General features: G+C 42.1%; 1 protein-coding gene across 1 annotated transcript in view; it reads left to right on the forward strand.

The window, feature by feature from the left end:
* The window catches only part of TBX15 (T-box transcription factor 15), a 141944-nt gene that overhangs the window by 78266 nt on the left and 49257 nt on the right, over positions 1 to 14421 (forward strand). The window contains exon 2 of the mRNA XM_050921356.1: positions 7385 to 7598. Coding sequence (XP_050777313.1) covers positions 7385 to 7598 — 214 coding nt within the window. The remainder of the gene's footprint in view (positions 1 to 7384; positions 7599 to 14421) is intronic.

Below are 14421 nucleotides of genomic sequence, written 5' to 3' on the forward strand. Positions count from 1 at the left end.
TCTCTACCACAAGGGACACTGTATAACTATATGTGACCTCGCCCAAGTTTGCCCTGTCTACATGTGTTTTGCGTGATCTATTTAGAGCATGGATTCTCATTGTTAGCAAATGTACTTTAAGGAGAGTAATGGCCACCTGTTGCACAAAATGTTCACAAAGCTTGCAAACAGAAATAAGCTGTGCAAATAAATAAATAAAACCTAACAGCTGCCACATTCTGGCCCAGAGAAACCTGCATTGCAGTGGAGTGGGAAGGGATCCACACTATGTATATATACATACACAAACAGAGAGACAGAGAGAGAGAGCGTGTTAAGAGTTGTAAAGTGTTCCTGGACAAGTGGCATAATACACATGTAAGGTTTTTCCTCTTTATTTTTAATATTGTGTAGTTTAGTATCTTGGTACTTTACAGTAAGGCATTTTTAAAGCCTCATATAATTAGTAATGCCTTCAAAATAAGTGACCAATAGGAGAACCCATTAGGAGATCTGAAGACAGTCATTGTGGACCAGTTCTGCCCTCAGTTACAGAAGTGCAGCTCCCAAAACAAAGATTTATAGATTCATAATTTAAAATCCAGCAGGGGCCATTAGATCATCCAGTCTGACCCCCTGTATATCATAATCCATTACACGTCACCCACTTGCTCCTTTATTGAGCCAAGTAACTTGTGTCGTGGCTAAAGCATATCTTCCAGAAAGGCATCCAGTCTTCATTTGAAAACATCAAGAGATGGAAAATCTACCACATCCATTTGGAGTTTGTTCCAATTGTTAATCACTCTCACTGTTAAAATGTATGCATAATTTCTTATTCATATTTATCTGGTTTCTGCTGCCAGCCCTTGGGTCTTGTATGCCTTTTTTCCCGCCAGATGAAAGAGCCCTTTAGTTCACTGTATTTTCTGCCCCTGAAGGTACTTACACTCTGTAATCAAGTCACCTCTCAATCTTCTTTTCAATAAGCCAAACAGACTCAGCTCTGTAAGTCTCTCACTGTATGACATTTTCTCCAGCCCATGAACCATTTTTGTGACTCTTTCTACCCTCTCTCCAATTTTTTCCAACATTCTTTTTAAAATGTGGACATTAGTACTGGACACAGTATTCCAGAACTGGTCTCACCAATGCCACGTACAGAGGTAAAATCATCTCCCCTACTCCTACATGCTATTCCTTTGTTTATGCTTGGGTACGTCAGAGTAATGCATTTTTTGATTGCACGAGTTGCAGTATTTGAATGCAAGATTTACCTTATATGACCACGGGTCCTTTTTCTTAATGCATGAATATAAGGCACAATATTTCCATTGTATTCCAAGTACAAATAAAGCCCTGCTGAAAAACGATATGTAAAATTAGTGAAAAAAGTCAGCACCTTTCATAGCTCTGATGTGGCTTCATCTTCAGCACTGGGTTGCTGTGTGGTCACAAGTTGGCTGTTATGAAAAAGTAGGTTGTGTGGTGGACATTGGGTAACTGGGTTATAGAAAGCACTTGAAAATGGTAGACTGTTGTGTTGTATAAAGTGGGACTCCAGGGCAAGTGGGGATATGTGGCTATGCTGCAGAAAGCAGGCTGGGGATGCTGCCGTGTTGTGCACTACATAATGCAGATGGTGGCATTGTGCTGTTGGGCTGTGGAGAGAGGGGACCAAATTCTGCTCTTGTTTACACCTACACAAGGGATTGGAATATCAATTGAGTTGCACAGTGAAACTGGGGCGGAATTTAGCTCTGGGTGGAGACAGGGGCGGCTCCAGGCACCAGCATGCCAAGCGCTTGCCTGGGGCGGCAAGCCGCTGGGGGCACTCTGCCGGTCGCTGCAAGGGCGGCAGGCAGGTTGCCTTTGGCGGCATGCCTGTGGAGGGTCCACTGGTCCCGTGGCTTCTTCGGACCTCCTGCAGGGTTGCCACTGAATCCGTGGGACCAGGGACCTCCCGCAGGTAAGCCGCCGAAGGCAGGCTGCCTGCCGTGCTTGGGGCGGCAAAATACCTAGAGCTGCCCCTGGGTGGGGAAGACATTGGGCTTGTGCATAGTGGAAAATGGATAGGAGATATTGGGTTGCTGTTTCAGAAGGCAGATACATAGACTTTAATTTTTTTAAGTAAACAGTAGGGACAATGTCAGATTTAATACCCCATTAAAAGTGGTTTGTTACAGTAGGTATATCCCTCCATAAACCTCCATTTCATGTCCATGTAACACTGTTGGTCCACTAGGAGAGGCTTGCCTTTGAAATGAGATGAGTTCTGTGGTTGGGATGGTAGTAATCTTTTCTCGTTGTATAGTCAGTTCATTGGCAACAGGTTATGGTGGTTCTCAGTAGCATTTTTGGGAAGTGTTCACACTGCCTCCGAGAACAGTTTCAGTTCACAGTAGTGTACACAAAGCTCTGTGGAACCCGTAGACAAAAAATAGCATATATGGTGAAAGCCACGGTGAAAGCCATGAGGAGGTTCAATTTATTTGACTGGAAGAGGAAAAGGAGATCTAAAAGGGGATTATCGGTAAAGTTAACAAAATATCAGTCATAACATCAAACAAACCACAATACTTTCCTCTTGTCCCCCAGTCCCAGCCGACCTTCCCAAGCACCAACATCCCTGAGGGCTCACAAAGTGACTTCATGGTGTTGCTGATAGGCACGGGCACTGTTAACCATTCCAGGAGTTCCCTTTTCCTTCTGGGCCAATGCTAGCAGACTGCTGGATATGTGGTCAGTGTGATGGTCAGGGCCTTTCACTACAGTAAAAATCCATACAATAGGGTAACAGAAAGAGGAGAACTTGTTATAAACACCACGCTCAATAGACAGAAGGTCATTAATACAGGTCTAGGGATGTTTATTATGCATATAAAAAAAGCCCAGGGTACCTTCTGAACCTAACTGTCAATATTGTTGCAAGAAGTTCCTCACAAACGGCACCAGCTCTTCTTACACAGGTCAGAGACAGCCTCTATCATCTGAAATGGGATCAGCTCACTGGTTCTACAGGCTCTTTGTGATGAGAGGTAGCAGGCTGTGGGCTTTTTATTCTCCTTTCCTTCTCTAACCTCTCTGGAGAGAGAGAATTGCCCCGTCTGACTGAAGGGACAGCATGTTCCTGTGGTAGGCAGGGACTTCTCTGCACAGAGAACAGAATGTCAACATTTCCTTCCAGGTACATCACTACATATATCACGGATGAGTTAAACAACAGAGAACAGCAGAGGGAAAGAGACTGTATGAGGTACAGGCCAGAGAGAAAAGGGTTGTTTTTAGAAGAGATTGGACAAGGCGGGAGAGTCAACAACACAGGGGTACAGGAAGTTGTTCCAGTCAACAGGAGCTATAGAGAATCTATGGGATTTTGGGAAGGGGCATACTGGAGGTAGATGTTTGACTGGAGGGAGTTCAAGGAGAAAAGTCCATAAAGTCAGCTGGTGCATGTCCATGGTGGCTGTTAGAAACAAGGAGGGCAGATCTGAACTGAGCTCACCCTAAGTGAGAGGGCTAAGGATACAGTATGAAAGGATTAGAATCCTCGATTGTCTCCATCCCCACCCTTACTAATGTCAGCAATGGAAGAGCTCAGCTTTGATGTGTCCTTTCTGAGGGACTATATCCTGCCCTGGAAGGAGGAGAAACTCCACCTAGTAGGTCTGTAACCACTAAGAACCAAATGTACTTAGCAAATAGTATGAATTCCCACCTCCCAGTCCATCAGTGCTGTGTATGACAGCAGGTAGCCAGCCTTCATATGGTACCAGTCACTCCCATCTTTCACAGGGAGTCACTTGCCTGTGTGTCCTGCATCTTCCCTGGATCTCAGATTAGGCACTTGGAGTTTTGTATGAAGCAGTTCTTCCAGGGGACTCTGACGGGGTCTTTCCTTGTGGGAGATAGAAGAAGCCATATGAAGCTTCTCTCACCTGGAAGCCTGTTTGTTAATATCTCAGCAGCAGTAACTGGTGCCTGCCATTGCTCACCATTGAGTATGTCCACAAACGTCTCTGCGTCAGGAACCACTCCCTCCATAGCCAGAATCCCAGGGCTTCATTTTCCCCACAGTTACACCAGTGTAAACCAGAAGTAAAACTGTTGAATTCAAAGAGAAGAGAACCAAGCCCAGAAGATCAAAGTGTCAGAAGTGACTCAGGCTGTGTTGCTGCTATATTCCATTACAAACAAGTAGATGGGCCAAAATGATCTATGCTATTGCCAGCCATTGGTCTGGGCAAAGAATAACCCACAGGACTGGAGGCAGCAGGTTCTTTCTGTTAGGACCTAAAACTAAAAAGAGCAGGGCAAGTTGGCCATTCCCCTTAATGTATTATGACATTTTCAGACTCACTTAGGGACAGCAAAATCCCTGATCCTCAGTTCCCCAGTGCATATCAAAGATACAATGCTATGGTTTTGGAGTACTGCAGGATGCAGAGTAGGAAATCAATCAGTGGAGCTAACTCTGAGGTGCTGAATGCCCACAACTCATTTTGAATTCATTAGGAGTGGAATGAACTTTGGATCTCAAAGGAGGTGTTCAGAGCTTCACAGAATCAATCTTTTTTTTAAGGTTGACTCCAGATTGGAGGACTTGGCTCAGCAAAAATGAAGGAAAATGCCAAGTTAGTCCCAATGATTACAGAACAAAGAATTGGCAATGCCAGTGAGACCTCCTCACCCATCTCCCAAATCGAAAAACAAAACAAAAGGGTAATTTTCTGAACAATAGCATTTGCTGTTCTGAAGTCTAATATAGCAGTAATCACAGATCATGCTTCAGGGCACAAAAATGGGATAGTCATAGGAGTAAGGAAGAATTTGGTTTTTCCACGGGTCACTTTGCACAGTTGGTCAGATATTGACATATAAGATATTGGCCATTGCTGGAGGCCTCATGGACTAACAGTTTGCATCTGGATGGTGAATTATAATAAAAGGATCTGATTCTTTTTTCACTTACATCATTGTCAAACTGGAGTAATTCTACTGGAGTTACATCAGTGTAAAATGGGAGAGAGGAGGATCAGGCCCAAGATCTGTAGATCTCAGTAGCACACAGTTCCAGTCAATTCACTGATATGCTGTTGACTCCAGGCATCTGCTTAAAGCCAGAGATTGTCCAGTGAGAAATCACAGGGATGACTCATACTGAAAATTGTTCAGAGTGAGGTTGAGTGCCAGATTCATGCAGGATTGTTACAGAAGCAAAAGATTTGTGAATGACACCTTATTCTGTAAATTCATCAGATAATATGAACTAAGCAGTTTGTGCCCATGTCATTACAGTAGGAGTTTTCCAAGAACCCTTATGTGCTTCAGGAAGCGGTGTTGGTGGTTCAGTAGGTGACACTTTTCTCTCTGAGTCTTTACTGAACCAGTGCTTTTTGCCTTCAGATGTACTCTGCTGCTGCTGGTATGTCTTTCAGATAAAGTGTAAATCTGAGACTCTGACCACTTGTGATTATTAAAGATTACATTGCACTTTTTGCAATGGAACAGATGCAAGCCCTGGTGCTAGCCCTCCCTATATGTCTCCTATGGGCAGTATTTCCTGTCTTAAACAGTATGTAATATTCCTGTACTCCGTTAAACAGTTGTCTTATTCTCTCATGGACATGGCTGCATTTTAGTGGTTGCTGGGGTCACCCTTGGATGTAGTTTGTATATCAATTTATTTAAATTTGCAAAGCTCCTTAGATTCCTTTTTTCTGAAAGTCTCTGTGTACATGTATGTTATTTATCAATTGCATTTGGTTATTTAATTTTAATATTAGTAAGTAATTTCCCATAAAACCAACTTGTAAGGCAATCTCTAATATTAAAATGTTATGAATTTTCTTCGATGTAAAGATGGTATGAATGCTGGCGCAAGGAATCACCGCTATTAAACATAACTTTAATTTACCCCAGTAGACTAGTACTATACTGATTATTGTGCATTTGCTTGTTAGTACAAAAGATATTTTCAGTATAGTCATCTGACTCAGCATGCCAGCTTTTCTTTTGGTTGATCTCATTCCCAACTCTCTTCCTTTCTATCTAGCCCCCTTTACTCCCTTCCTTCTCCACAAAGAGATCTAGGGGTCTTTTAAAATCCTTTATACCATTTGCTTCAATTGCTTCCCCCAGTAACTGATTCCACATGTTTACCATCCTTCCTCCTTGTCCTTTGGTAGCCTATAGCATTTTCCTCACCAAAAGCTGCATGGCTGTTTTCCCAGAAAACGTCATTGTTCCAAAAATTATATTATAAGAGCATGGATGCCAGGTTTGTATAATTTTTGGAGGTGCCTAGAACAGGTCCAAGCAGAGCTATCCTATCCATAGAACGGACTGGGGCAACCCTCCCGAGCCCCGTGCTTTGCAGGTCCCTGCACTTCAGAGGATGCGGGGCCCAGGGCGGCCTGGGGATTTAGCAAGAGGCCTGGTGCCGGCAGCATTGAGTGACCCAGCCCCAGCCCGCTCTGTTCCGCTCTGCCCTGTCGGCTCCAGGCATTAGTCAGGGGAGGATGCGGAAACCAGAAAGAGGCAGGGTGGGGGCTTGAGGGAAGGGGTGGAATGGGGTACAGGTGGGAGAGGAACAGGAGCAGGAAGAGGCAGGGTGGGGGATTGGGGGAAGGAGTGGAGTGGGGATGGGGCAGGGGCAGAGCAGGGGTGGGAAGAGGTGGGACAGAGCTGCTGCTGGCACAAGGCCCCCCGCTAACCTCCAGACTGCTCTGGACCCTGTGTCCCCCTGAAGTGCAGAGCCCAGGACAGTTACCCCAGTTCATCCTATTGATGGGATGGCTCTGAAAATATAAGCCACAACACTCGGGGAGCTGGGCCCACGTTCCTGAATATTGGTGGAGCGTGGGCACCACGGTCCTATATAAATCACCGTCTATGTATAGGAACAAATAAAATACATTTCCAAAGTGACGCTGCCAAAAAGCAAAAACAAAAAACCCTTCATTATTTTTGATGACAAGGGTATTAAAAGGAAAAAAGTACTTTGTTTTAAAATAGCTAACTCAGCAATAGTAGTGTGGGATGATGTGCAATTAAATGAGACGTAGTTTTCCAGTGAGCCCATTTAACTGTGGGTTGAATTATTTTGTTTCCTTTCTATTTTTAATCTATACATTGTGTTTCATTCTCAGCATCATGATGATGTTTTATATTTTATGTTGTGGGCAATTTTATTCAGCTGTTTCTAAAACTTTACTAAAATGTTAGATGTCATGTTGGAAACACAGATCCAGAAATCAGTTCATAAATCAGAACAAACTATAATAACGTATAATAAAAGCCCATTGCACCACTCTCCAGAGGTTGTCACTGTTAGTTCTTTTCCTTCCTTCCCCCACTGGTGCAGCGGAACTGAAATATCTTATGTGATGTATTTACTTTTCAGATTCAGAGCAGAGTATTGGGTCAGACACAGAAGTGTTGACTGAGAGAACATCCTGCTCATTTGGCTCCCACTCTGACCTCACATCTGGTGGCTCAGGTCCCCAACCTCCTCCTTCATCATCCATGGAGGAGATCCAGGTAGAGCTGCAGTGTGCTGACCTCTGGAAAAGATTCCATGACATTGGGACAGAGATGATCATCACTAAAGCAGGCAGGTAAGATACTCCTGGCTTCTTGCCCAATAAAAACAAACAGAAAGAGGATACGCTTTTTAGTATGGTTACGGCTGGGTTTTAAACTTTTTTTCTTTCTTTAAAGAAGAATAAATACATGAATGAATTAGAAGAAACAAACAGTTGTCGAAGTTATGTAGCTGTCCCTCCTTGTGCTGTGATCTTGTCAGATCTCACAAGTTAAACAGGACTGAGCCAGGTTACTGTTGAGAAAGGAGACCTCCAAAGGAAATTAATGCACTGCAGGATCAAGATATGGTTGATGCTGGTCTTCTCTCAGAGGGAATACTGAGACAATGGCCATAGTGCTGTCTTTCAGATGAGATATACAATTGAAACCTGGGACATTCATGGTCTTTAAAGATCCCATAACACCCCATGAGGGCTAGCTCTGTTAATCCCAGTTCTAGTGGAATTAACTCAGGTTTGTGCCAATTTAACATCTTCCTCCAGCTCCAGGTGGGAACATTCTTGACTTCCTGTACTAACAGGTAAATACATAGGATTTCTCACAGCTGTTATCTTCCACCCCAGAAGTAGCTGCATTTCAGTTGGGAGTGTGAAGGAACCAGGAATAATTTGGGATTTTTTTTTTAAAAAAGGTAGTTCATCCTGTCACATCATCAGCCATAACTGAAGACATTTTCACTCACGGAAATAGTTAAAGTTTTATATTAGCCAAAAATGAAAGCTGAGGTTAGCCTTAACATTTCTAGAGTTCTCAGATTTGAAGTGTGTGTGTGTGGGGGGGGAACAGAGAATTCCAGCTCTATGGGCATTAATTTTATTCTGTATGTTTCAAACTATTGGCATTTTAATTCCAATTAAGTTGGTTAAAAACAAATCAGCACCATGGACAGAGAAATGATAAAAGATGAGTGAGCCAGTTTGGCTAAAATATGAACTGCTCTGCCCCTTTTCCAAAAATGCATATATGGAACCTTTCTGAAGGTTTGAGGAAAATGATTAAAATATTTCTCAGTCTGGTCCTTTTGGGCTATTCTTGTGGGATGTTTACCATTGTTTTGTGGCTCCAGGAGGATCAGATAGCTTGGGGAAAGTTTGGAAATATCCATCCTTTGAAAGCTTATTAGAACCAAACTGACTTTTGGGACCTTTTGAGGTTCTCTCATCACTAAATCTGAGGTCCCCTCATCAACAGAGGATCACCAATACTCTTGGGTTGTCATTCTTTCAGACTGCAGTACATGTCCTCCCATCACAAATAAAAGAGGAGGGGTAACAGGAATAACTTAATAATAATACTTGCTCTTATATAATATTTTCCATCTATAGATGTCAAACCTGGCAGTGGCTGGGATTATGGCACAATTTCCTTCTGCAGTTGTTTTCAGGAGTCACCTAACTAGCATGCACAAGAGAAAGGTACTTGTGAGCTGAAATCTCTTTTGGGATTAATCAAATGTCTTGATGTTCCCAGCTTGAGAAAATTTGGAAGATGAATTGCAGTTCCTTCATCTCCTACAATTTAAATTAAGACCTGCTCCCACTGAGCATAAGAAACAAGAAGGGGTAATGACTTTGGGACCAAGGGGCTAACATCCTGTTTTATTCCTCAGGTTTGTGCATACTGGGATCCATACTTGGAATGAGTGATTTATATGAGCAGATGTCAGCTCCATGCATCTCCACTGCTATTGTCTGGAGTGTCCCATGGGAATTTCGGATATTTCAATATTTATTTTCATCCCAAATGTGGATGAAAAGTTGAGATATTGAAATTTTACATGGACTGAAAAGTTCCACCACATTTTGATGGCAGATTGTTGTGTGGCATTTTTGAGTGAAACAAAATATGTAGATATTCCCCCAACTGAAACGTTTCATTTCTGTCTGTTGAACTGCCTCACGCCTCCTTTCTTTTCTATGGGCAAGAAGCTGCCTGGCTGGAAGTTGAACTGCCTCACGCCTCCTTTCTTTTCTATGGGCAAGAAGCTGCCTGGCTGGACTACACTTCCCATGATGTGCCTGCAGTCATGTGCTTTCCATGAGGCACCAAGTGCATCAGTCAGAGGTATACTGCATTGGACCATGGGAGATGTAGTCCAGCCAGGGATCCCGGCCCACAGGAGACTCTGGGGGCATGAGGCACGTGAACTAAAACTCCCAGAGGACAATGTGACAGCATTGAAAGATACAGTTTAATAAAAAAAAATATTTTGGGTCAGCTCAACAAACTGAAATATTAAATTTAGGTCAAACTCATCCAAAACAAAATATTTCACTTTTAGCATTCCTCCAAAAATTTTGGAAAATTTCATTTATACAGAAACTTCATTTTCTATTGAAAGATATTTTTGATGAAAATTTTCAGCCAAAAACTTTTGGCTGAAAACAGACTCTTGCAATTTGGAATTGTCAAAACATTTTGTTTTGAGATTTTTGATTGAAACAAAACATTTTAAGACTTCTGGATTGAAACACTTCATTTCAACTTGGTTTGACATTAAAACACATCCTTGGAACTTCAAGTTGTAGTTGAGTTGTTTCATACGTTCCTTCTGCTCTGTGGGCTGGTCTCCCCAGATGGACTACATCTCCCATGATGCACCACAGTCATGTGATTCTCTTGCTGCACTGTGATGGGTCAGCAAGAGAGGAGGCTGTGGTTTATCATGGGAGAGTAGTCCAGCCAAGGAACCTGGCCCCTAGGGGAGAATAGGGGCATGAGGCACGTGAACATGAAGTGCCATATCAGTGAAAGTAGACCAATTTTAATTTTGAACTGTCCTGAAATAAGTCATTTCCTCAGCCTGAATTTTTTTGATCTGGTCAACATGATCCAAAATGAAATATCTTCTTTTCAATTTTCTCAAAGGGAGCTTTCAGTTTCTGACTGAAAGTCTTCGGTTTTCAGGTTTTCCTTTAAAAGTCAATGTTATGTGGAAAAGCTTTGTTTTTGTCAGTATTTTCCATGGATCCTCCTCCCCCGATCCCAAATTTTTCAACAATCTCTAGAGCTGAAACACCTTGTCTGAGATATTTAACAGCAAATGTTAAAATAGTTAAGAGCCTTAAAACGATCTGCATTGTAAATAGGCTGATACAGCATTCCTTTAACTCATGTTTAATATGGAACAAAATTGGGGAAATAAGTCTTTAAAGGTCTAGTAGGGGGGACACTTCTTTCTCTGTTTTGTACCATGAGCCCATTGATCAATCCCAATGGTAGCTCCTTTAGGTGCCTTTGAAAATCCCAGCCTTGATTATTTCATTTATTTTTCCACTAACAAATGTGTAAAATCTCTGGACATGATACAAAATATATTACTCCCCCCCAACTCATTGAGCAAAACCATAGACTTCTTCCTGTCCCAAAATCATGTCCACTCATGCAAAAGCATTGAAAGAAGAGAGAAACCCGTCACTGTACATGTACTGAAGGTCAACAGGCGCATGCTCTGGCTGACCAAAGGAGAAACAAATTCCACAAAATATTCTCTCTTCCTAGCCTACCAACATTCATAGCTGGACACCATTAGCAAAAGCACTTTACCCTATCTCCTTTGCCACTTGGCTTGATCAACTCACATTGGTGTGGGGAGATGAGTTTGGAAGGGAGGGGAGGCAAGAGCTCCATCTGGTGTTGAGAATTTTGACAGGAATTTTGGCATCAAAGTTCATAAGTGAGTTTGTGCAATAGGAACAATACTAAGGTGACACATTAAGATTCTGCTTAATAGAAATGCTGCTGACTAGCAACTAGTATTTAATAGCAACATATACTCCCATCCCATCAACATTAAAGTATTAAAGTGTTTTGGATATGGACCAGAAGCATACTGCTTATTATTCACTTCTTTAAAAGAGAGGTCCTACCTTTAATCAATGTCGTGGATCCAAGAATGCTCAACTGAGCAGTTCTGCTGCATGCCATGTGTTCCAGACGTGGGTTTGTTCCTTGCTAATAAAGTTTGGGTTTTGGAGGCCCTACATGAGCCTGGTGCTAAAGCAAGTGTGAGTAGCGAAGAAGCTTGGTGTTTCAAAGTTGATTGTTTTGTGTGTTTTTTCTAATTGTGGTTATATTTAACTTTTAACCCCTCACCTTCCCTCTGCTCATTAATCTGCCTACACTGGGATATCTTCCAACATCTGAACAGCTTCAAGCACCTACCATTGTGTTTTAAAACAACCTGCCAGAGAACTGTTTCCTTCTTTCCCTCTGATGTGGTGTTTCCTCCCAAATCAAACTTGACCGAAGTCTAGATGTGCACACTCCTGTGATAGAATAATGGGCCAGTATCTCGTGACTCAGCAAAGTTAGAAACCAGAGCTTTAGACCATTGGAATGAGGAAGTCCCCAACGTTGGAATGTGTATCTGATCCCTGTCACCACAATGTGTCAACACTTGTCGCAAAGGAAAATGGAGACCTTGTCTCTGTATTAAACAAAAAAAGTTTCAACCAAGAAAATGGGCTGGCTGCCCCAAATTAGCACTTCCTTCTAGCCCTGAAATATCCTCAGATATTGCTCACAATCAATATGTTGTTGTGTATGCAAAAGCTATTTTAAGTAGTTATTAGAGATTTAAAAAATATTATTAGTTTATAGTTTGCTGTGCCCCAAGAGTACTATACATTTGAATTCATGGTATTATAGCAGCCTGGCGTTGTAGGAGGAATGAGATGAACAGCTGTACCAATAATACTGCTTAAAAAACCCTCACAAATATTCCTAAACTAATGATGGTGATTTAATTTAAGCACATTTCATCCAGAAGGCTACCATGCCCACACACAGACTTTTTCCATATAGAGAGAATATATGGTGCATGTGTGTGTTTTGAAGATTTTATACGAGCTTACGTTTAAAGGCCACTTTACTGCTGAGTAGTAAGTAGCTTGGTCATCTCAAATTCATGTTAAAATAAAACCACCATATTGTACCATACCAGAAACTCATGTATTCCCTTTACATACGTACAGCAATTGTGAGTATAATTATTAATTGTGAAGCTAGTTGGTATCTTTCTAGATGAAGGGTGCTTGAACATTGATGAAGTCATTAGCCCATTCTCTTCTATTTCCTCCCTTTCATCCATCAATCCCTGCCGGATGCCCACTGCGATAGTTCCTTATGTCTAAGAACTTTGAGCTACTTTTACAGCCACAGCGAAAGAAAACAATATTTTTCTACAAAACTTTACAAATAAACCCAATTTTTTCAGCTGTAGCATTTTTATGAAGGCAGGGGGATGCATAAACTTCTTCCCAATTATCTCAGAGGTTACCCTTTAAACCTGTTGAATGGGCTGTAGTAATCTTTTACAAGGTATTTCATGTGCTACCAACCCCTTGGCTATTCTGCAACCTTACATTGAGGTTTTAGCTTTGGAGAGAGTCACTTGGAATACACTGCATTCAATCTTCCCAATGTGGTACACAGATTTAGACCCAAAGAGCCTCAGATTTAATCCTGGTTTCCTCATCAACCCCCTGAAACATGACTTATCTTTTAAACTGTTCCACAGCCTCCTCTTTCCAATTAAGAAGAGCTGGGCTGTAAAATGCCACATCCTGTACCCATGTGACTTGGCAGGTTTAATAAGCCATTGTGGTAGAAACAAGGTAATGCCGCTCTAGGCTAGTCCATCATTCCTCTTTTAATTTATTTCGTTGTTCAGCTATGAAACTAATGCCATTCAGTGCATACATCCACATTCTCACTAAGGGGCGCCTGCACAGAATTCTTCTGACAGTTTTATACCTCTCATTCTAGCTGGCTTGGCCCCAGGGACCATAATATGTTTTTCCTTTTCTCCTCTTGTGAACGCCCCTTGCAAAGCGAGATTCAATAATGACTCAATCTACATCTCCCTTCTTTTTAGAATAAAGTGGAAAAGCTGTGGCTAGGTGGAGCAGTGGCTAAGTAGCACATCACAGAGATTAAGAACTGACACTTCTTCCTTCCCCACACTCTCTCCGTCTGGAAAGCATGAACTGGTCAGGAAAGAATTAAATACTCTCCCATCTCCCACACCCCTACAACAGAGCCTTTAAAAATGTTTGAAGAAATACAGTTAAATTCTTCCATTGTCTCCTTCTTCCTCTTTATACCTAATGTTGTAGTAAGTCCCTGTGGAACTTGTTGGACATTGGATGGAACTTGTTGAATGTTGGAGAGCTAGGGAAAGGGCTAACTCCCTGGTCAGACCCCAGTTCTGGGTTGCTGGATGATAATTTGCCACGAAGTGAGAAGTGTGTGTGTGTGTGTGTGTGTGTGTGTGTGTGTGTGTGTGTGTGTGTGTGTGTGTTGGGGCAGGGCATCTGCTAGGAGGACATATTGTGTTGATGTTACAACCTCCCTGATACTTTGACCCAACTTTTATGAGTATTTCTACACCACAATCAAAGGTGTGAATGCCGCACCTGTAGACATACCTCAGCTAGTTTACATAATAATAGCACTGCAGTTGCAGCAGCACGCGCAGCAACACTAGCTGTAGAAACCTTCCCCAGGATGCTGGATCTGTACTCAACTTGCTAGCCTGTGTTGCCACCCATCTTGCCTCAGCTTCACTGCTCTTGTTGTTTAAACTAGCTAGATTAAAGCTAGTTTGGGCATGTCTACACATGCTGCAGTCACATCTCTGTTTGCAGTGTAGACTTATCCTATGCCTCAGATGAGGTTAAATTCAGTTTGAAGGATAAGCAAAGAAGGGAAGAGGATGTAATTTTTTTTTCTCAAGCATGTCACTCTTTTCTACTGAAAAGAAGAAAAAGCATCTTATATGTAAGGTCTACTAGATTGTGCAATAGTCTTTCAAGGGATGTAGTAAAGGAC

Source organism: Gopherus flavomarginatus, chromosome 1, assembly GCF_025201925.1.
Source record: "Gopherus flavomarginatus isolate rGopFla2 chromosome 1, rGopFla2.mat.asm, whole genome shotgun sequence".
In the NCBI taxonomy this organism is placed as follows: Eukaryota; Metazoa; Chordata; order Testudines; family Testudinidae; genus Gopherus; species Gopherus flavomarginatus.